Source organism: Numenius arquata, chromosome 11, assembly GCF_964106895.1.
Source record: "Numenius arquata chromosome 11, bNumArq3.hap1.1, whole genome shotgun sequence".
NCBI classification, from domain to species: Eukaryota; Metazoa; Chordata; class Aves; order Charadriiformes; family Scolopacidae; genus Numenius; species Numenius arquata.
This window is the reverse complement of record NC_133586.1, coordinates 29,346,394-29,369,313: the sequence shown is the minus strand read 5'-3', so window position 1 is coordinate 29,369,313 and position 22,920 is coordinate 29,346,394. Positions and strand designations below refer to the sequence as shown.

The 22,920-nt window shown below is 43.4% G+C and overlaps 1 protein-coding gene and 1 non-coding gene across 2 annotated transcripts in view; both read right to left on the bottom strand.

The window, feature by feature from the left end:
* Nucleotides 1–2,675, bottom strand: part of LOC141470182 (rho GTPase-activating protein 7-like) — a 59,425-nt gene extending 56,750 nt beyond the window's left edge. The window contains 1 exon segment of the mRNA XM_074156107.1: nucleotides 2,420–2,675. Coding sequence (XP_074012208.1) covers nucleotides 2,420–2,675 — 256 coding nt within the window.
* An 8,856-nt stretch (nucleotides 2,676–11,531) lies between these two features.
* On the bottom strand, nucleotides 11,532–11,603 carry TRNAD-GUC (transfer RNA aspartic acid (anticodon GUC)). Its single transcript has one exon. It is a non-coding gene; the product is annotated as a tRNA-Asp (tRNA).
* Nucleotides 11,604–22,920: the final 11,317 nt, after the last annotated feature.

The window sequence follows — 22,920 nt, the reverse complement described above, 5'->3', positions numbered from 1 at the left end:
CCAACCACACCACCCCCAGATTTCCTGACAGCACCAGGTAGAAGAAAAGAAACCTTCAGAAAAAGGGCTCTGTGGCAGTCACAGAATCACATGGGGTTGGAAGGGACCTCTGGGGATCATCTAGTCCAACACCCTGCCAAAGCAGGTCCACCTAGAGCAGGTTGCACAGAAACATATGCAGGCAGGTTTTGAATGTCTCCAGAGAAGGAGACTCCACCACCTCCCTGGGCAGCCTATACCAGTGCTCAGCCACCCTCAAAGTAAAGAAGTTCCTCCTCAAGTTTAGGTGGAAACTCTTATATTCAAGTTTGTGCCCATTTCCTCTTGTCCTGTCACTCTTAAGGGCTTTCCAGTTACACTTTGGCTTGTAGATACCAATTACATTTCAAACACACCAAGGAGATACCAGAGATGCTGATGTTAAGTGAAATGGCAAAGTGGTGGGGTCAGGCTCTCAGATCCCAAGAGCCCGCTTGCACCAATCTAGTGTGGTTATTTTAACTTTTTAACTTTTAAAAGACAAGTCAATGTTAAGGTCAATAAGAACCATCTGGCATTGTCATTTATTTATTTGTTTTTAAAGACAAGACAACATGAAGGTAAAAATCTGGATTTAGCCAGTAAAGCAACCTGTCTCTAAGGGTTTCTGCCATGCATTTGCATGTCAGGGACAAGAAGTTCTTGGTTCCAGCCAAAGAAAACATTTTATATGTATTTTTTGCCCAACAGTTTCACAGGGCTGTTTCCATATGCTTTCACTATGCAGTATACCAGAAACCTTTCCTGCAAAGCACAGGCACCAGACAAGCCTCTCAGGGTGTGTAACCATGTGTTCCCAGGAGATACTTGGCACCAAACCCACCTGCTTGCTCCTCCTAGGACTTGCCCATTTCCTGGCAGCACAGACCAAGCAGGGCTGTGGCACGGCCACCCCAAGCAGCACAGATCCCGCTGGGCATGCAGCAGACCATGCTGCCTTTGTGGGGCACCCAACCAGCCCTGGCAGTCATTAAATAGTGCAAAATCCAGGGACCTTGGAGTGACAGATCCACTAATATTCGTTAAGGAGTGCCAGCAGAACCAGCCTGGTCAGAGCTTTGCTTCACACCAGCCCTCGGGATCATCCGGTCTTTTACAATCCCCCTCCTGCAGGTGTCCATCCTTAACCCCAGTATTGCTGGGGTTGGCACAGATTTCCAAACTGAAAGGATCAAATTGGAGATTTCATGTTTCTTTTATTTTAGTCAAGCTACTCCCCACTACCTACTCACTTACTATTTGCCCCAAAATTCTTGTTCATTGGAGTCCTTGTGAAGATCAGCAACACCCAAGAACACAATGGCAACAAAAGGCAGCACGAAAAAAATACGAACTGAGAGTTCTCTATTTGGCCTTGCATCAAATTAGCTCCTACATCAGCTAGTGCAGGCAAAAGCTGAGTAATAGATGATTTTTTTTTACCCTCTGTCCACTAAGATCTTTGGAGTTCAACTTAAAAATAACCTCAGCACTGTGGTTCAGTGCTGGACTGCCCACAGTTAGCTACTAACAGGACGCGACAGTACTTCGTGCACCTTGAGATGGTCTGGAAAGGTTAGGTCTGTGGCACTTGGGTTTATCCAGAACTTTTGTATCGACTTCACTCTGAAAATCTGCCAGATCTGAAATCAAAGCTCTGGAAGAAACTCTTTGTGTCTACCTACCTAGTATTCCTCCCTGCCCCTAAAAGCATATGTATTTTTACCACAAGATATCAGGCTTAAAGCCCACAAAGGTCCTTCCAGCAACACTTCCTGTTCCAGAAGGAGGTTTTGTTTAGTGTGTATTTCATAAGCACTGATGTCATCCTGCCATGCAATGCTCACAATTCCCTCCCCAGGCAACAGGCCAGCAGCGTGTTTGTCTGTGCACTAACAACTAGTGTCTCAGAAAGCGTATTTTGCTATATTGTCCCAAGTTTGTTATGTATCATTACCCAAAAGCTGGCATCTAAGGGAATATTCCTTCATTTATGCCCTCAGGCTTATTTCTGGGCCTGTTCTTGCAACTGCTTGTGGTCATACAGCTTTAAAAATTACTTGTGCGCCTTGAGAAGAGGCTGCTGGGCACTGTGCAGCTGATGGACACCTTCATCTTTTAACATGTGCACAAAACTCCGGCCAAAGAACAAGTATAAAGATTGACAGCTAGAAATAAAATTCTAGATAAATCTGAAAATTCAAAGCTCTAGACCCACTCAGTCCCACAAAGGGAAAAAGCAGCACAGACAAAGGCAGCACACTGGTACGACACACAAGGCAGCAGCATTAAAAGGAGTGCGCTTGCCAAAAAAGTAGACATGTTTCCATTCCTTGATCAGGGCCACAGCCCCGATGTTCCTTTCACGCCAGCACAGAATTACATGCGCCTTTGGACTGACCTGCGAGGCGTTTTTCCCTTGCACTCTTCCAGAAGCCGTCCCAGCCCTTGCCCCTGGAGCCCCTGGGGTGGTCACTGAGGCATCGCCTCAGGCGGGGCTTCCCGAGCACCTCCATCCTCGTCCGGACGGATCCAGCCTCTCAGAGAGAAATTGCAGCACGTTAGGACCAAAGCAGGTCCGTTTTCCCAGCGTTTGCCTCTTCAGCTGGACTCCAAAGTTCCTGCACAGGAGAAATCCTCAGGCAGTTGGTGAGCATCCCCCCAGCAAAAGCGGGGAGCGGAGCCCAGGGCACGGCCCCAGCGTCCCTGCGCAGAGCTCTGTGGCTCCGCTCCCTCCTCCTGTAAACACAGCCGTTCCCTGCCGCCCCGGGAATAAATTGCCGCCCGCAATAAATAAAGAGCGAGGCAACGCGTGTTTGGGAGACTCTACCTTCGCATTCCCAACTGCACTGCAGTAGCCATCCATGGAACGGTGTCCCCTCCTCTCTGAGCTTGCTAATCCACCCTGTCTGTGTGGTAGGTTACATGCCTGCTGTGTCCTTTACTCGTGTGTAGTTGTTTATTTGGGATGGGTTTTGTTGTTTTTTCAGGGTTTGTTAACATTTATTTTGAACAGAGCAGCCTGGTCTAATAGTGGAGTGGGAAGTTTCTCCTGTGCTATGGGGTTAACCTGAGTGAAGGTTTTGTGCAGAGACCACTCAAACAGAAGAGGTCTCCAGGACTCAGATTCACTAGTTACCTGAGGAACATCCTCAGAGAACCCCTGCTCCAAAGGCACTACTCCCCTGTGCTGTCTGCTCTCCCATGCACTCGCTGCCCTGTACAGAGGGGTGAGTAATGCTCTGGCCTTGCAGCCTTATTTTACTTACATAAACACAGACTGATGCAGAAACCATCTTCCCAGGCACCACAGTGCCCTCCAAACACCTCTTTGCAGGGCACCCTTGGCCCCGTCTTCACTGTAAGGGCATACTCCAGAATCATGACTGATGCTGCCTGGGCAGGGGTTGGAAGCAGCAACAAGGATGTACAAAAATCCTTTGCCACATATCCATTCAATTACCTGCTTGCAACACAGTGCCCACATAAATACGTTCTTATGAGAGCCTGCTGGAAGAAGTAGAGACACATCCAATCATTAAACTTAGGTTCCCTCCCCTTTTGGGACATGAGAATGAAATAGCTTTATAATGGAAGCTGCTGTGTGTGGACAAAAAGCAAATACCCACCACATAGCTCAGCACCGATGAAGCTCCTTGGCAAAATCTGTCCTGAAAAAGAAAATAAATTGATGGGGAAAATAACTTGAATGGCTGCTGATGTTACATATGGGCTGTACACATCCACCATTGCCATTTCTGGCAGCAGGTCTGGGTCTGACATCTCACAGGAGTAAGTTTTGACGGTATTTGTTGAAGCCAGTTCAGCGCACAGCAATACTTACCTGGCTGCTCCAGCACACACATCACCGCCACACGCACTCGTCTGTACCTCAGATGATAAATCACCAGACTCCCACAGCTGGATGCTCCTCACTGAGCACACATCTGCATCCCCTCCAGGGCAGGTCTGAGAGCAACCGGGAGTCTTTAGAGCTGATGTCTTATGTTGTGGACTGGTGCTGCAAGCCTGCATCCCGATTAAGATAACTTAATTAATGTCGCCCAGCAGAAAGAAATTCGAGGCAGGGCTGGTGACAGGCACAGTGACTGCTCTGAGGCTGTGAACACAGCATTAAGCATCCTCTCAGTGCCACTGCACACTTCAGACCTGCAGAGCAGATGGGGTAGTTCTCAGCCACGTGTAATGCATTCGATACAACAAACTTACAGGCATAGCTGATCTTTTGGCCTTAATTTTTAAGATACTTGAAGTTAGTATCATGAGGAAGAGAAAGCACTGAGTATATGTTTCCATTTCAAAAAGAGTCATTAAGGGGTTTGGACAAAGACAATCCTCAAATATAACTGCAGGTGCATCTGCGCTGTTCCCCGCTCTTCCCTGCCAGGGAAAGGCTCAGAGCAGGGGCTCATCCTGCGCAGGCACCTCCCTGGTCACTTTCAGGATGCATTACAGGCAATAACCCTTCTACGAAGATAAGACTTAACAGGATGAAGACATTTAATTTTAAAACCAACATAAGCAGCCACCTGAAGAGTGATGGCAGAGATACATATTGCAACTTGTGCAAGAGGTTGCTTTCCAGCTCAGTGCCTGGAGATCTGCATAGGGGGACACAGAGACACCACAACACCTCCGAGCATGAGGGCTGGGTGACACTCAGACATCTCCCGCGGATGGCTGACAGCTCCCTGCGTGGGGACAGCACGGGGTCCTCCTCCCAAGAGCATGGAGTCACCTCCGGGTTTGGTGCCTCTGTGCAGTCCCAGCCACAGCAGCGCTGGCACGCTCCTGCCACACTGCACAAAACTCCTTTTGCTTCATTTCGTTTCTAACTTGATGCCTAATGAGTCTGTGAGAATCACCTCCAATTTCGTGGCAATATCACAGCTGTAAAGAAGAAAATCTGCTCCATAAAGCCAAAAAAAAAAAAAAATCAAGAATGAACAGTCTATACATACAAAGGGACTAAAGTACCTCCCGTTGTTTCCCAGACATGACCCTGGGCTTATATATGAGGCATGCTAAAAATAAAGCTGTGGGTAGGAAAAAGCAGCAAAGTTGCTCCACATTCCTAGAAGCTTCTCACATTCACTTCTCCAGCTTGGGACTCCTGCAAGGGCCAAAGCATTTCCTGAAACATCAAGCCATTTTGAGATGAAGTGAACTTTCTCACTCAGCAGATGTGTTTAGGAAACTCTGGCATTTTTAAATCGTCCAGAATGGTTAAAACAACAGATTTGAACAAAGAGAAGCCAACAGCTAGTCATTAGAGTCGCTGCAAAAATAATCTGAACTTGTCCATGGTATTAAAGGCTGAGATACAAGTGTTCTTATGTACCATTTAGCATCTCCCTTGTGGAGAACTCGAGTGCTTGTGCATCTGGATTTCATCTACACCCGAAGGAGACCGTGGGTGTGATGTTTGAGCTTGAGCTGGCTGCAGCTGGTAACGATGTGTTTGGATACTACCACTCTCTCTCAGAAATATTTAAAGGGGTGTGTGAGCATGTGCATACTGTTAAAAAAAGATAATTAATGACTTAACAGCTAAGGTTAAACTTGAGCCATTCTTTTGCCCAAAGAGACAGCATTATTAGCCAGCACAGCAGAGTATTTATTCAGAGTTAAATAAAAAAAAAAAAACAACAATTTGAAGATAAGTGGCTTATCATTTAGGCAAAGATTTCTTACAGCACTGAAGGCAAGCTGTCAGACCCAGCCAAGAAATGGCCTGTGCCTGTCTGCAGCTGGCAGGCACCGAGTGGCAGGGCTGGGCATCAGCATCAAAACATGCTGAAAGTCTGGAGTAAGAGGGATGGCCATCTCAACTGCTAGATACCAACTAAGAGATTTCCTTCCCACCTCTAGTCTAACAGCTAAAGCTGTCATTTCCCAAGACAGACCAGGCTGAGGGAGAGGTTTCCCTACCAGAGGGAGGTTATAACTAGAGGTTATACGTTCACACTCAGAGCAAAGAGCAAACAGCAAACCTGGTATCTGTCATCCATAGCATTATTTACGAATATCATGGTGGTAAAAGCAGCCTCTTACCCCCAGTCATATTCCTCCATTACAAATAGCAACACCGAGGTTCTGCTTTCCCTCCTCAAGAAGAGTGTTCAACCAAGATTTTAAGATTAATTATAAAAGGCAGGAAAAAACCAGCACTCTGTTGAAGAATTGAGACATATTGGTGGTTGTGTTTTCTTGGGCAAGCCAGCTGTCACTTCTGAGGACTGCAGAGACATTAAAGTAGCAATTAGATTTAGTTAAACCAGTCTGAAACACCCGTGGGACAGCTTTGGTCACCTGTTGTAAACCTATTACACTCAACCGAGTAAAACCCCTCCTGTGCCATGGGTGTGACCCCATCAGCCAACTACCAGCTATCTTAACGGACACCAGTGCTTCCCACCCTCCGAGAGACCCTCCATATGGCGGCAGGGGGCTGGGAGGCTGCACCCATCCCACTGCTGAAGTTGGTGTCTCCTATTTTGGATTCGTCATTTCCGAAAAAACGCAAGTGAGCACATGGTTGTCACCTGTACGCCAAACCAGGGGACACTGCAGGCATCAGCAGGGAGCCTGTGCTGTGAAGAGCTGTAGGACCCAACATCAGAGTCACAGAAAGGGCAGGAATAGAGAACGTTAGCCTGTGTGTGACAGTTTGTCATTTCTTCCCAGCAAACACGTTTCCCTGTCGGCAAGGGCGAGGGACCTTCAAGGAGCAATGAGCAAGAACTAAGATACTGACCCCAGCAGGCACAACCCTCCCAGTCCTGGTACCTCTGCAGGGAGGTTTCACAGCAGGCAAAGGGCAGCCTCCAGTTAGCTTAACCCTAGCGAGCACATAGCCTGGGGCACGGATGGCTGGAAGAAAGCAGTTCCGAAAAGGCCAGGGCCAGAGCTGCTGGAGGAGCAGGAGGATAAGGAGGAGAGGGCTCAGCCCGTCAGTGTGAAAAGCCCAAACTGTCAGAGGTTTGTCCCCCAGCGCCAGGATGAGCTGCTGCTCCTGCAGCCAGGAGCAGGTGCTCAGCTGCTTCCCATAACCCTTCTCCCTTCTTCCTTCCCTCAGAGAAGTTTTTCGGCTTGTTGCGTGTTAGGTTCCCAATGTAAGGAACTCCGCAGAAGTGTAGCTATTTGTAGTTTATACAGACAAACATTCATTTAATGCCCTTGCGAAAAAATTGTGGAAATCAATGGGATTATAGGAGCCCACTGAAGCCAGGATACTTACTCAATGGACAGCTGATTGTCATCAATTCTTATTTTTCAATCAATTTGTTTTTCTGACACCCTTAAGCTATGGATTTCCTTTTCAATGATAAGTGTCATATAGGTTTGGTTATTTAAAATTCTGTTTTACCATAATTGTTCTGTGGAACATATGAAACTTTTACACCAGGAGAACAGCAGACAGCCTTCCAATAAGGCTGGGAGTCTGTGCCAGCACAGGGATTTTCACGCTATTTTAAGCATTTACAAGTTGTCTCAAGCCTTAAATGATAAAAACATCAAGTAGTGAGAGTGCACTGAACTCAATATTTTGCTATTCAGCTAGCCTAGTGGGAACATGCTAGTGCAAATATTTAAATGTAAGCACCAGCTGGAGGCATTTCCTGCAGCTGCTGCCACGAGGCATTAACCGGGTGTTAACCAAAACCACTGGATTCGCATGAAGGCGAGACCCGGGAACTGCTGCCCTAGAAGGAAAGGTATTAGCTATAGCCAGGGTGCCCTTACAGTGAAGGAATACAGATCTGCTTTAATAATAGCACCCGGACTGAAGGTGACAACAGATGACTTAAAAGGCAGGTTTTGCGGAAACGATTTAGAGGCTTAAGGAGGATTTTATTAAGCCTAAATCATTAAAGAAAGTTTGTTTGAGCGGTTTCATTTTGTCACCCTGCCACGGAGAGGGTTTGTGGGAGGAGAGGCACGTATTGCCCAGGGTCACAGATGCTGACATCTGCAACACCTCCTTCTGCTCTTTCAGCCTATTTACATACATCACATCAGGCTCACAAGTGCTTTTACTGGCACTGCTGGGCAAATAATCCATTTGGATGTGATCCCCTGAAATACAACCATACCAAGGACATGGGGCACCAAAGGGCCTTGAGTCCTGGCTGGTCCAGCTTCCCCTCCTACAAACCACGCTCAGCCCAGCTCCAGCCCAGCTGCAGCCCGGCTCCGCAGGCATCACTGCAGGTGCTGAGGGAAGCACCAAGCTCCGGCTGGGCCAGACCCCAACTGAAGCCTGTGCAGGCTTTCGGAGTATCTACAGGTAGATAAAACAGTGGAAAAGGTTTAGTACTCACCAGACCCAAACCAGGGACTCTTGTGTGCTGAGGAATGCCTAGTGACACGCTGGGGAGAGGCTGTGCCCTGCAGAGCTGCTCTGTGGGGCGTGAGGGAGTCACCCAATTAAAAAAACAAAACAAAACAAAACATCTTTTTTAAGAAACAGGGATTGGAAAATAATGTTTAAAAATTTAAGGCTTGTTTTCCAGTAATTTACCCAAAGATTATCCATAGCCAAGTAGCAGGGAAAGCAAAGTCCAGAGCTGAAGGAATGATTTCTTTTATTTATTTTTAAAATAAGATGTTCTCAGTTTCCCAGGAAATTCTCTAAAAGGACAATATTATGCCAAAACCCCCCCCAGCTTTAGTTTTCATAGTCTCAGTGTGATACATTTATAAGCCTATACCAGGCTAAAAATTGACAGCTCAAAAGGATCACCACGTCTCCGAAGACAGAGAATGAAGAGCCAAGAAGCAGGTTATTAGAGTCTGAAAAAGATACTCACTTCGAATAAAAAAGTGGTGTTGTATGCGTGGGAGTAGGACAGGGTAGGACAGCAGACCCATATTTCTTCAGGGAACACAGGCATTTGAACGAAATCTTGAATGATACTATAAACTAGAATCATACTTCAAATAAACATGTAAGTGACAAGTGTTATTTCAACACATCTAGTTTCATCTCTGTTGAAAGAGTTGTTAAGAAGTCTCTCTAAAAGTGCTGGAATTTTTTTGCTTCAGCAACACTTTCCATCAGCACGAGCTGCAGTGACTGGGCAGGAGGCTTTTAGCTGTGACATTTATTTTAGTGTTTTGTTGACACTCTCCGATTTGGAAAAATCTGTTCCAAATCCTACAAACCCAGTAACTAAAGTGACTAGAGACCAGCCATATGTTAATCAAATATTGCCAGGAGTGACCGAAAGCCTTATTGTGCCATCAAATTGCATTCTAACACATTTTTATGTTAAACTGCATGTCCTAAGAGTGAGAGCCCATGAAGCGTGAAACTCAGCTTTACCTTCAACGTTGCATCTACTCACGAAAGGTGATCTCTAGCACCAGTGTTTCACCTTTCAAGAAGCAAAGGCGTCGCCATCGGTTTATACCCACGTTGTGCAGAACTTGCTGCCAGCAGGAACACGACCAGCACCACACACCGCGCTGCCCAGTCCCACAGCAGCTGCCTGAGCCTGTGAATGCTGAAGAGAAATGAAACACATCCCAAAGTCACTTCAGGTTTCAGATCATATGCTCACGAACGGGATCATTAACGAGCATGTGCTGCTGTTGATCATCACTGCCCTCCCTGTGGCGGTGGCAGAGGTTCCCCAGGGCCACCCCAGGGGCGCAGCATCCCCGTGTCCTCGCCTGTGGTGGGCTGTGGGGTGGTGGCACAGCCCAGGGATGCCCCAAACCCCAGGTGCATGGAAATGCCTCAGATCAAGCAGGTGTCCCAGAGCACTGTCTAGGTTGGATAAAACATAGTTTAACAAAACTTAGCGAATCTATTTGAAAATAACCTTAGAACCAAGCTGAGATCGGCTCATTTCTTTAGTGGCTTCAGCCTCCCAGTGAGGCCTACCCGGAACCAACCACCGCTTCTAGGAGAAAGAGCTGCAGAAACTGTCACAACCTAACAGATAGATGGTGGTATGGTGATGGAAGCAGGTTTGGATTGTCTTGCTCAGGAAGAGCTAGATCAACCTCTGCGAGTATAGGTGAGGGACATGCAAATTTGCAGGGAGGAGCTCTAGAACTGGGGTTCTAGCTGTGACTCCTGTTGCAAACACATTGCTTGGAATAAAACAATCAAACAAACTCACTCTTGCTCATCGAGGAACTTAAATTTAAGTATTCTTTCTGTACAATATGTTTAATAATTCTCTGTGAAAGTTACCAAAGACACATGCCAAGAAGTCTGTGACTCAAAGGGTGAGTGCTGCGGGGACCACCCCCCACCACAAGCAGGACCTGCAGCTGACCCAGCCTGGATTTGCAGTTTCAGATTTCCAGATTCTCACATTTTCAGTCCATGTATTGCTTGCCATCTGCAAAGGAGATGAAAACTCTAGAAGAAAACTCTAAAAGAGGCAGTGGGATTAGCTCAGGCCCCTCTACAGTGACCTGCCCCAGGGCCTGGCACCAGGAGCCTGCTGACATCCTTGCCACATCCTTCAGACTCATAGACCAGCCCCAAAGGTTCTGCATACAGGTTTTGTCTGGGCTTCATGACAGAGGCCATTACTGTCTTAGCAAGTTTACGTTCCTAGGATGTAGCTCAGACCCAACGTCAGCGCTGGGCCTGCAGTAACATCTTCTGCAGCTGCCAGAAGCCGACATACCACAGAGCTGGCTTTGCTCCGACAGCAGGTTGCACAAGGGGCAGCTTGCTGCCAGTACCAGCTAAGCTGCTGAAGGCTTTTAAATCTTGTTTTAGAAGAACTTCTTGGAACTATTAGGAGTCATATATGGGCTGGACCGGCTAAAAAAAAACAACAAAAACCAGTTTTCATGTGGAAGTGTGCTTTCAAGAATGTGTTTTGGTCAAAATTTAAATGCCTCTGATGGCTGGCCTATAACAACAGAGATGATAAGGAGATACACACTTGAAATATTGTTGAATAAATTGCAACAATAAAAGCAATTTAGGCCTTTTACAAATTACCAAGGGTTGTGATAGATTAATTAAGTTTAAAAATGAAGGGTAGATTTCTTCTAGAATAGACACTAGAGGCAGCTAAATCCAAAATTCATTTAGGGGGCTGTTACTACCTCTGCTACACAGTATTCGTACCACAGCATGGCAAAGGCTCCTGCTCCGAGCATCCTCCTGAAGTGCACAGTGCTGGCTCCGGAAGCCAAGCCCCTCGGCACTCATAAGGTCCTGGTGGCATCTCTGTGGCACCAACGGAGCCCTTCTCACCAAAAATGGCCTGGTTCACCTCCATACAAACAAACATCTCAGCATCTTTTGGCAACTGGCACTTGCCTAGGGAACGCGGTTAACACAGAGGAAAAGGTGCCCACTGCCGCTCCCATGAGGGAGCACAGCTCTCCCCTTTCTCACTCGCTGGGTCCGGTACCGGACAGACAGAAGGACAAATAAAAACTGAGCACCGATCGCCAGACACCGGCAGAGCCCCTCGCAACCAAGGCGGGGCAAGGCAAAAAAAGTCTACACCCTCCCCGTCGGGGAATCGAACCCCGGTCTCCCGCGTGACAGGCGGGGATACTCACCACTATACTAACGAGGAGCGGGTGCAACTCTCGTACAGTCATTATCTGACCATTCCCCGAGCCTGTTAATTACTCCCTACGGCTCTCTGATGTCTTCGCAGAGGCTGCCAGTTTTCCCTCCCGTCCCTCTACCGCGCTTGTTGTGCATAAGCATCCTGTGCAAGGGCCAGGCTCGGGCTTCAATATTTACTTTACGCACACAGACACACGATATATCTATAGGATGTACACTTTAAAGAACACCTAAGCTCAGCCCTGATATTTATTGCAGCAGCCCAGAATTGCTACTCTATTAGTACCAAAGCAATTCCGAAGTTTGCATTTCTGTGTGTAAGAACATGATGTTGCATCGCGTTCACTTTCATGGACGTGGTGTGTCAGAGTCTGAGTTAAGATCCACCGCTAATAGTGAAAAGTTAAAAAAAAATTATAATAAAAATTTGGTGAAGATTAAAAAACGTTTCTCTTCTCCCCATCCAAACTGCTGCCAGTTCTGGAAAACTAGGAAATGCACATTGAGAACACAGGGAAAACTCAACAGAAGAGACTTCACTTAGAGATTTCATAAGAGCTGAAGAAGTTAAAGGAAAACATGATACAAAAGCATACAGGGTGTGCATCTAGTGTCACTGTCATGGGTAACTGGCAAGAGGGGACCCCCACCTGTCCTGATCAGTCACATCCAGCTGTAGCTGGGGGAAATCACCACACTGTGGCAGTGCCTACAGAGCCACGGGTGGGAAATGAGCTATTATTTTTGTGTCAAGATTAATTTTGAGTTTGTTAATTGATACAGAGGAAACGGACACTCAGCTGAAGCACAACCACAGCTAGCGAACTGTCACCAAAGAGCTTAAAGTTAATACTGCATTAATTTCCCAGGCTGGCAGACGCTGTGGAGTGTTCTGTAACCGTATCTGTGTGCTAAGGGAGCCTTCCGCGTACTGCAGGGTTTGCCTAAAGCTCCTCGCCTGGTCTGGCAGCAGAGCCGTTTGCATTGGCAACTCTCTGCCCCCTCCCCATGCCAGGTCCCAGCACACAGGAGAAGAGCAGCTGAAAATGGAGAACTTAAAATCACACACCTTTTATGAGATCCCCAGGGGTCCTGTTCTCACCCCATCAAAGAAAAGAGCAGCACTATTTGGTGTGAAAGATGCTTATAACATCTGTGATACATTCCAGCTTCCACCAGGAAGCTGGAACTGATTTTTTAGAACTGTTCATGTCAGAACTTCAGATCTATTTGTTTGAAGGCTCATTCTCCATGTCATCAGTTTTCCTGTGGTATCAGAATCAATTAAACCCTCCAAGAACTGCTGGGCTGAAGTGTTTTGCCATCTCATGTAGGTCTGCTTGAGCTGACAAACAAACACCCATAAAATGCCAGAGACAGCGGGGGGTGTTAACTCAGAGGTAGTAACGGATTAATTGAGAAGAGCTGAAGCAGTTACAGCCTCCAGCTGTCAGCTCTACACCTGGTGCAAACAATGGCTAGAAAGGCTGGATGGCTTCTGAACTCACCCCATTTACAAGGTTACAAGCAAAAGGTCTCACACTGTTGAAATTCATCCCCTTTCCCAGTAGATCAGAAACTGATGTTCAGCCTCAGCCTTAGGCAGGACCTCTGGCCAGAAGGCCCAGCCTGCGAGCCACCAACACCTGTGGGAGGGAATGTGGGAAGGGCAGGAGGGTAGTGTAAAGCAGACTGGTTTCCAGAGGATGGGGAATGGTGGCTCTCTTAAAAACTGGCTGCCATTATATACCCCAAGCTGAAAGGTGGATCAATTGCAATTTAAAAATAAATGAATTTAAGGGCCAGAAAAGAGATCAGGTTATTGGATTTTGAGCACTTGCAACTCCCCTGGTACCAACGTACAAAGTATAGAGTCTGACTGACCACAGGGTTTTTGTTTGTTTGGGTTGTGGCTTTCACACCCCCCCATTACCCTTTCCAGTGTGTGCTCTACTCTTGGTGTGTTTGTGTGCACCATTAGCTCAGCAATCTGTCTTTCATGAAAGGGAAATCCTGTACTAACACCTCTGCTTCACCAGGGACGAACGACAAACAGCAACGCACTCGGTGGGGAAGAACGGAAAAAGGCATCCGTGGGCAGGTTTGTGTCCACCACCACTAATCTTGTCACAAGTCCCAGAGCTGGCTCCAAACAGCAATTCAGCATTCCCACAGCCCGTGCACAGCTCTCCCAACAACAACCTGAAAAGTCCTCCTTAAGAAGTAATGCCTTTTGCTCTTAAATTGTTGATGTAAATCCTTGTATTCCCTACACGTGCTCAGGGAAATCTTACTGTCTGTTATCAGATGACATCAGTAACTCTCCATGTATAGCAAGCTAGCAAAAGCCTCTGATATAAAAAGTACATGAACAGATTACATCAGAGACAACTCAGCAATTTGCATACCTGGGCACACCTGGGTTATGCAAGACTCACAACCTTTCATACAGCCCCTTCAGAAAAGCGAGAACACTGTATTTGTTTCTCACAGACGGCAGGCTGATCTCCGAGCTGATAAGTAGCCATAAACCTGTAGATCTTGGTTAAGATTGTCAATCAGATTCTCCCACTGTAGAGTGTTCCTTAAGTGAAACGTAACTCCGTGGAAATTAAATGAAGAACTGAGCAAAGCCTCTCAACTTCCTCCTAGAAGAGGTCACACTTCTGCAGTGTATCCATCAGCCTGAAATGCTAAACTAAATGCTCTTTCTAGTAAGAAAAGTTATGGACAGGTGGGTGATTGTCCTGGAAAGAGGTATATCTATCCAAAATGAGAAAATGCAGAATGCTCTGGTTCCTGTTGTCTTGAGAGGACTGTAGGGACACATGGCCTCTGGCAGGACCTTGCTAAGGAATTGAAGTGATAAGCTATAATAAATTGATCATAACAGAAAAGTGATAAGGGGCTGTAAACTCAGAACAAAGTCAAATACTGCAGATAACATCAGTTCTGGGGTTAACAGCTAGCACTGCTGCCAGGTCAATGACACCAACACTGCTTTTTAAAAGCAGTGAGCTTCATTTGCTGCAGCCAGTTCCTCCAGACACCTCTCTCCCCTACATCCCTAACGCCACCGATCTGGGTATGAGCTCTCCACATCTACTGTGCCAAGCGCCTCTCCTTGCATTCCTTCACTAGAAACAACCGCTCCCTTGCCGCTTCCAGGCTGCCATTCCTCTGCTGCCACCAGCCTCTGACAGCCAGTCCCTGCCCAAAACTCAGAGCCATTCGCCTTGATACGCCACACCTTGGCATATCAGTCTCCTTCAACAGAACCACTCTGTGATCCCTAGGAATAAAAGACACAGAAAAGGCTATGGCCTCATATTCTCACTTCTAAGGTCTGCCCTCAGGCTTTCAGCTCCTCGAGCCCAAGAGTGGAACTGGCGGGAGCCAGGCATTCCCCATGGGAGAGGAAAACAGTTAAGGAGCCCTGGAGCTGGCTGGGCACATGTGATGCCCCAGGACCAGACAGGCTCCGTCTGAGGGTGAGGATGGAGCTGACCTCTGGCAGATCGTGGCCACCAAGGAAGGTTCCTGATGGCAGGAGATGCAAATGTTGCACCCGTCCTCAGGAAGGTGTTTGTGGGGTGCTACAGGCCGGTCAGCCTCACCCCAGGAAGGCCACAGAGGCAGCCTGACTGGAAGACACATCCAGGCACACGAAGGACACAGCAGTGATCAGAACAGCATGGCTTTACCAAGGGAAAATCGTGCCTGACAGCTTTCTGCTGTGGCTGACTCCATAGCTAAGAGAGGAGCATCTGATGCTGCTTACCCTGACTTCAGCAAGGCCTTTGACATCATCTCTCACAGTTAACTTAGAGCTCAATTGGTGAAATAGAGAGTGAATAGGCAGACAATACGGTAGATGGAAAATTGGCTGAACAGCCAGACTCAAAGGGCTATGACAAGCAGTACAGAAACTACTCACAATATAATTTGCAAGTAATTTCTTAGGTGTTTAGTTGGCCTTAAAATCACATGTACTGCAGGCCCTTTACCTTTCAGGACTTGCAGAGTCTGGAGTTTGGCTATGAATCTTCACTCTTTGTGTTTCTTCCCCCTCAGTTGAATGACTTTAGCATCTGCTTGAAATACGCTGTCATTTTGGATCCCTCTTCCTTTTGGGTTTCATCATGCAAAAATCTGCTTGAACACTTCCTCTAGTCATTGCTCAACGCGTAGGCTGTTTTAGGGCAAAGAAATGAAATGTACATTTCCTTTATAATTACGTAAAGAAAAACAAAGCAGAATGCTGCAATAAACCATAGCCAAAAGCTTCTCTGTCAGCTACTCTCATCATTTCCCTTACAAGGATTATTAAAGGTTTGCATTTCTGAGTCCAATAAAAATTCAAATACAGCTGGCTGGATAGTCTTACAGTGAGAGGAAGTCACTTGTTTCATATTAATTTTATTTTTATTCAGGTCCACAGATAAGACAGAACTAAATGAAGCTCATACAGCTTACCTCGTCCCCTGAGCTTGCACACAGGCTGCACCGGGAAACAGTTAAGGACCCCAGCTGAAATGCAAACCAGCTTCTACAAAAAGCCACTACAGTTCACTCAAAGAAAGAAGAGGTATTTCCACATTAAAAAAAATGTCAAACCAAACAAATCAACACCCCATAAAGTTGTAAAGGAACATGTATTTCTTACAAGCTCATTTCCCCTAGGTAAAAAGAATCAACTGTGGTGCAGAGCTCCTCTTTGCCAGACTCAATGGGGACACCACACAGAATGGAATTTCAGGGTTTAATTTTTGGCAGTTTAGGCGAAGATGTGTAGTTTGGATGGCTGACTTATTCATACAGTGAACCCTGAAGAACAGCCTCAGACAGAGCGGGCTCATCACAAGACGCACTGGCAGCACGTTGCTGCAGCACAGACTTCATTCCTGACAACTTCCTACCCCTTAGGCATCCAGTCAGAACAACTTCAGGACACTGCAATTTGGCTTTTCCAAAACATAAGCAAAGAACAATTCCAACAGAGCAGTAATTGCAATTTATATATAACACGCAATTTACACATTAAGTATTTTATTCAACAGGAAAATACCAGTCACCTGTGTGCAAGAATCAGCATGTGCTCTCAAGTTAATTTGGAAGGCAAAAGCTTACAGTAGCTTCACAGTGTACTTTCTACTTCAAGGCTGCAAAACTAGCGTTCTTCAGGACATCACGTTTTTAAAAACAGGACCTGAATCTAAGAACTGTGAAGAAAAGAGCATGAAAACCGTATCAGTCGTGTTTCCCTAGTATAAAATGTTACCCCACAGCCCCAGTAGCAAGTATCATAGCAACTTACAACACTGAAGTAAAAAAATCACACCCAAAAATCCCACCCCAAAACCCACAGATGTAGGCAAAACAATGAACAATCTCAAATTATTTATTAGGAAAAGACAAGTACTGTTTCAACATTCATACAGAACAAATGGTAATAAAACCAGGAAAATAAACAGTAAAAAGTAGGCCCATCACAGAGGAGCTGGGTTATGACATAGTAAATGAAATCCAAATTTCATTCATGCAAACAAGCAGTAAAGAATTATTTACAGTTTTGATGGGATGAATTATAGCATTGGCTATATTTGGGCCCCAATCAAATTACTCAGTGACATATTAAAGGGATCCAATCTGTACATTCAGCAATGAGAATCTATAAAAAGAAAAATAATTTAAACAATTTACAAGAGCTGTATTACAGATGGCATAAAGTTATCATTTACAAGAGCTGTATTAACAGGTGACACAAAGGTATTATTCAGTAAGTTATGAATAAAAACTTGTAGCACATATTTTTACATCACAACTTCAGTGTCTGAACAGTAAACAAGAAAGTGGAGACAAAACATGAGTGCAATGTAATAGAATAAGGCAACTTAATCAAATGGCTCTTCGGAGAACTTCCACTCTACAAGGGTTTACAATTTATAAGTTTGCCTGTCCGTTTTGCTAACTAACTAAAACAAGTATTTGAAGACAGCAACTGGTGATTAGAAGGCCTGCATATGACGAGACAGTAGATGGAAAAATTAAATACTCGTTTGTTAAAAAGCCAAAACTCAGAAATGTAAAAAAGTGCAGATTATCAGAAGCCCTCTATATCCTCTCTTTATAACATCAACAGACTAATTTTCATGTTCTAGATGTCATAATTCATGTCTCAAAATACTAATTCGCTAATCTTATAATTATTTTATAATGCACAATCTGAAACTAATATACCTCCTCCAAAGCTTGTATTTACAATGTTCTTAAATTGATGCTAGAAGAATTGTGAAGTATTAGCAATTTATAGCAAAGATTAGCAACTGATACACCATATTCCAGTTTATTTTATATGCAAGGCAAATTAACAGGGTTAATTTTAACCAAATTAACAAGGTTTTAAAATTATTTTAAATGGGCACTTTTGCATTTTCAACAACTTCCCCAAATGCTTACAGTAATGGCTGATTTTCTCAAAGTTTTATTAGAGAACAAATGCCAACCATGTTCTACTTCATACTATTTGTTTAAACAGCTACAATGACAAAACAAGATGAAGGACAACACTGAAATCCAGCACTGAAAAGTCATCCATATTATAATGCACAAGGGGAATGTTACGGGCCTTACAGAAAACAGCACAGGAAGCCAAACCTGCCAATGACATGCCACATTAACAAACACAGTCCACATACTCTAAAACAAAAAACAAAAGGGAAACTTGAAGTAAGGCCAAAAAATATTTGCAAATGATTAAGTCTGTCAAAAGGATGAGGCCATAAATATTTTATTTACAACTTCTATTTAGAATCTTTATTTTCAACAAATGATTTAGCACCAGCAGGAATATGCAAAGTAGCATTACTGTGCTCCCCAGGCAGAAGATCTCGAGGCCAAATCTTGCTCCTTAGTTTAAAAGAGTCTCTTGTTTAAGAGAATGATCTACTCATGTAACTAAAGTGGGCAGGATTTGGCACTCAGTTATGCAAACCTAGACTGCTCAACCATATTCCATTAGCACATTAATAATTACAAAAATATTACAGCATCTTCTGAGATGTTTTTTCAGAACGTATGTTTTTAAGAATACTTAATATGTGTAAGAAAACAAAACTAATAAAACAGGCTTCTTTGCAGACTTCTTAAAAACAATTCGTAATTTTATCACAGATGACAGAATACTGGCAATGTACTTTGGAATATATCAGTAAAACTTAAAAGATTGTAAGCAGGGAATTATCCCTCTTAAAAGCATTTTTTCTATCTCCCATGGTCACGTCTGAAGACTTAATTCATGCATTTTATCCACAATGATTGTTAAGTCTGCTCCCTCTCATGTGTGTTCATGGGAAATGGAAAAATTAATACAACCAAAACATTAACTGTGTGTGTTGAGTGTGTTCCTAGCTCTGCACTGCGACCTAGAGGCCTTGGTCAAATACTTCTAAGCTGACCCACAGGTTTTTCACTTTTTAACATAAGCAAAGCTTCTATTACATATTAAAAAAAAAACCAAACAAAAACCAAACGTAGAAAGCTCTGTCACTAGGAAAACACTATTCTCATTATGTGTGCAAATGGACTCACAATACAAAGCTGACTACAACTAGCTCAGCAGAACCGCACTGACCTTCATCTCTGTTCTGAACTCAGCTAAACTGTTTCCTCAGGTTTATAACCATCTATTATCCAGAATGTGAATAGTGAAAGTGATATTTTAAAACAGGTTGTATGTAAATTTAGATATTAACGTAAGTTAATGACTGAATGCTAAGACACCATCTAGTCTTTAAGATGCACAGATTTGCTCTCGGTAGAAGACACTTTAATTAGTTCTAACTGTTATTCTGAAACATTTAGAAATGAGAAGTTACTGCAACTTATCTGGAAGTAGGTATTTCCTGCAGACCTATACTGGACAAAGAGTTAGTATTACAACCTTTAAAGACAATATAATCACCTTGCATGCATACTACCAACAACTCAAACGCAAGTAGAAGTCTCACAGTACTACTGAAGGAATGTTTAATCCATCATGAGAAGCCAGAACTGAACTTTTTTTCTGAATATACAGGCTGATAGTAAGTGGGACAGCATGGTCTCCTATTTTTTCCACGCTTTAACTCTAAAATTATGAATGGAGGTGTTGGTAGAATCACACAGGTGCTTGCTTGCAGGACACTACAGAGAGAGATGGAAAGATCTTCAAAAGGCAGGTCAGACACCTGAACGCCCTTTGAAAATCTGGACCAAACTGTAAGACAAAAAGTCTGTCAGTGCTACTTCTCCCTGAACTGTTCAATTTATTGAGGCTTTACTGAAAGAATGAAAAAACGTCTATACTTAAACCTCTGCTAGCCTCAGAAAAGAATGCTGAGGATGTGTTGATTCCAGCTTGCTAAATATTCAGAATTAACTGTATAAGTCGTTCCCTTCTCGTTCAAATTGTGGATACCCTACTAGATTTAGAAAGGTGAAAGTGGTTAAGTCCAATAACATATCAACTTGGAATAGCTTCATCTAAAAATGAACTTCTTTGGCCAGAAATAGCCTGTACTTATCTGACTAAAATCCTGCATGATTTTTAGGGAGATGCTGGCAGAATAAACCTGTGCGTAATACTTGAAAAGACCAAGCTGGAGGGATGAGACCATGAAATACAAAAGCATTACCCCAAGATAAGGGCTAGAGGGATAGGAAGCCAGAAACCTGATGCTGTTTTCCTGGCATCTCTAGCTACACTGGATTGAAGGGATTGCTTCCACGGCAAATAAAATTATCTGCCATTTCTCTTTTAAGCAACACTGTTTAGGAAACCTTTTGAATAAAGTCCCAGTACCAGCAAAATTGGCATTATATGAAAAAATTAAAAGGCACTCACATGGCTGATTGAGCTGAAAACAATTACACATTCAAAATGAGCTTTACATTTTACTTTAAAAGAAGAAATCCCACAACTTTCCTCTAGAAGTGGTTCCACTTGAGAAGACAACAGTAGCCCTGAGAAAACTCCAAATTTTCTCTACTCTACCTTGAATCAATTCACTCTAAAGCCGCTTCAATCAGTTAGCTTTGAGGAAAAGAAATGGCAAGGGTGAAAGTAAAAACAGAGATGATCAGGAAAAAGCAACTTAGTTCAAGTGATCTGTGTAGAAGAAACAAGCCTTTTCAACCTATTTAGAAGAGAGTTTAGATGAAAAGACTTTAAGGCTTATCTTGCAGCTGTTTGTGATGACTAGCATTTCTACTGATGGTAGAGTCAATCTTTGGAGACCCTAGTAACAAGTTCTAAGTTCAGAGAAAATGAGATGAAACCCGAAGATGCTGCTTAAATACAGGACCCCTGGGCTTTACAGTAGGGCTTGAAAAGTTCTCTGCTTGCTCTTGCAATGAAGTAACAATTGTGCTGATAAAACTAGCAAAAGGAAGCCAATTTTTTTTTTTAGAAGCTCAAGGGAAGTAAAGTAGAGGTAGGGCATACTTTTTGATTCTCACAGTAGTTTATATACAGTACAGCTATTCAAGAATTACTCCATTAATTTATTCTGTAACTCTGTACAATTTACTTTAAAAATGTATCATAGGTCGTATCAACTTCAAATGGTCTAAATTAACCTTGGTCATTAGGTAATCATCTTCTACATGTGCTTCTGGTTAAATATACAAGTAACTTCCAACTACTGCCTCAAGGGCAGCTCTATTTCAGTATGAGAAGTGAAGTAGGAATAAATATAGTCTAAAGGAACTGTTTCTAATCAAGCTGTAGTATGTGTCTTAAAGTACCTCACTTTGCGAGAAAAATTTGCAGTTGGTTTCTAAAATTTTCAGGAGGCTGTCAAAACATTCAGAAAAAAGTTTTTACAAAGTTTTATAACCAAATAAAGGTTACTTTCTACAGTCAATTGTAACTTAAAAGGGAACAGCATACTGCTGCTCATTTATACATTTCATTATACATTTATAAAGACGTTCTATAAAACCCATATTTACTTACTTTCTTGAAATGCTCTGATTTAGCATCAGATTGGTTCAACTGTCACTGTCATTTTTATTTGGGTGGTTTGTTTTTTATGTCTACAATTAAACATCAAAGCAAGCGCAATGCAAATGTAGTACAAGTACCAGGAAAAACAGCAATAAATGGAACTGCATTTGTCATTAACATTGGGCTTAATGAATTGGCTACTCTAAGTTACTGTACTCTTACAGGACCACAGAAATTAAAAAAAAACCAAACCAAAGAACCCGTATGATGTTAGTATGGGGCTTTCAATTTTAAGGTAAGAAAAAGACGACTGGAAATAGCACATAGATGTTTATAAACACACTAGGTGGATGCATCTGTGACTGTAACACAGCCATGCTCTGGAATACCCAAGCAATCAGTTTTAAAAACATCTTAAAACCCAACATATGAATGTGTTCTAGACTGGCTGCTCCTCATGCACTTATAGGAAATATTTAACATTAAAGTGATATTGTAAAATTGGGTTGCTTTTTAGTCCACAAAGAATCATATAGCTAATGACTGTATAATATTCTTAGAAGTTTAAGATCGCGTGCCCTGGCTTCAGGACTAAACTTGTTATAATAATCATAACTATAAATTTGAAAAGTATACAGAAAAATCCAAAGATCAGTTCTAGAGTATGGATCTTATCCCAAGGCCACAATTGAATGAATGGTTCCATATTGCAAGTGCGCTAAATATTGGTCCATTTGGTGCTGCAATACAAACTCTGATGTTGTCCTTAATTATCAAAACCAAACTTCCAAATTCAAAAGCAAGCTAAAAACTTTTCATTTTCAACATCTAATTAGATTCTGATGAACTCTTACAAAATTAAGGAGAATCACATTTTCAAATTAGTAGGATGGGGAAGAAATTTTTCCACAGAAATGAGCCAAAGCATCAGTATTACGAGGTCCCATATTTAATCCATTTTATAAGGATTTCTTCAATTCTCTCAGGCTTTGTGGCACCTTTACAAATAATGATGTATAATGTCAGAATTTATTAGAGACAAAAAAAGCCCAGAAGGCATTTTGGAAGTCATGTCCTCAAAAAAAAAAAAAAATCCCACCCCTCAAAACTTGCTTTCATTAATCATTAAATTATTTTCCAAACCCAGCCAAAGGCAGAGGGGATCTTCCCAAAATACCAGCTACATCTTCAAATACATGAAGAGGGCAAGTGAATAGCTTCACTAAACCTTCAAAACGTGAACTGCTTAATCTGCTGCTTTGGCTGATTTTTTGTGTTTCTAATCTTCCCATGGAAAATTAAAACAATATTATTTCTATTACACATAAAATAA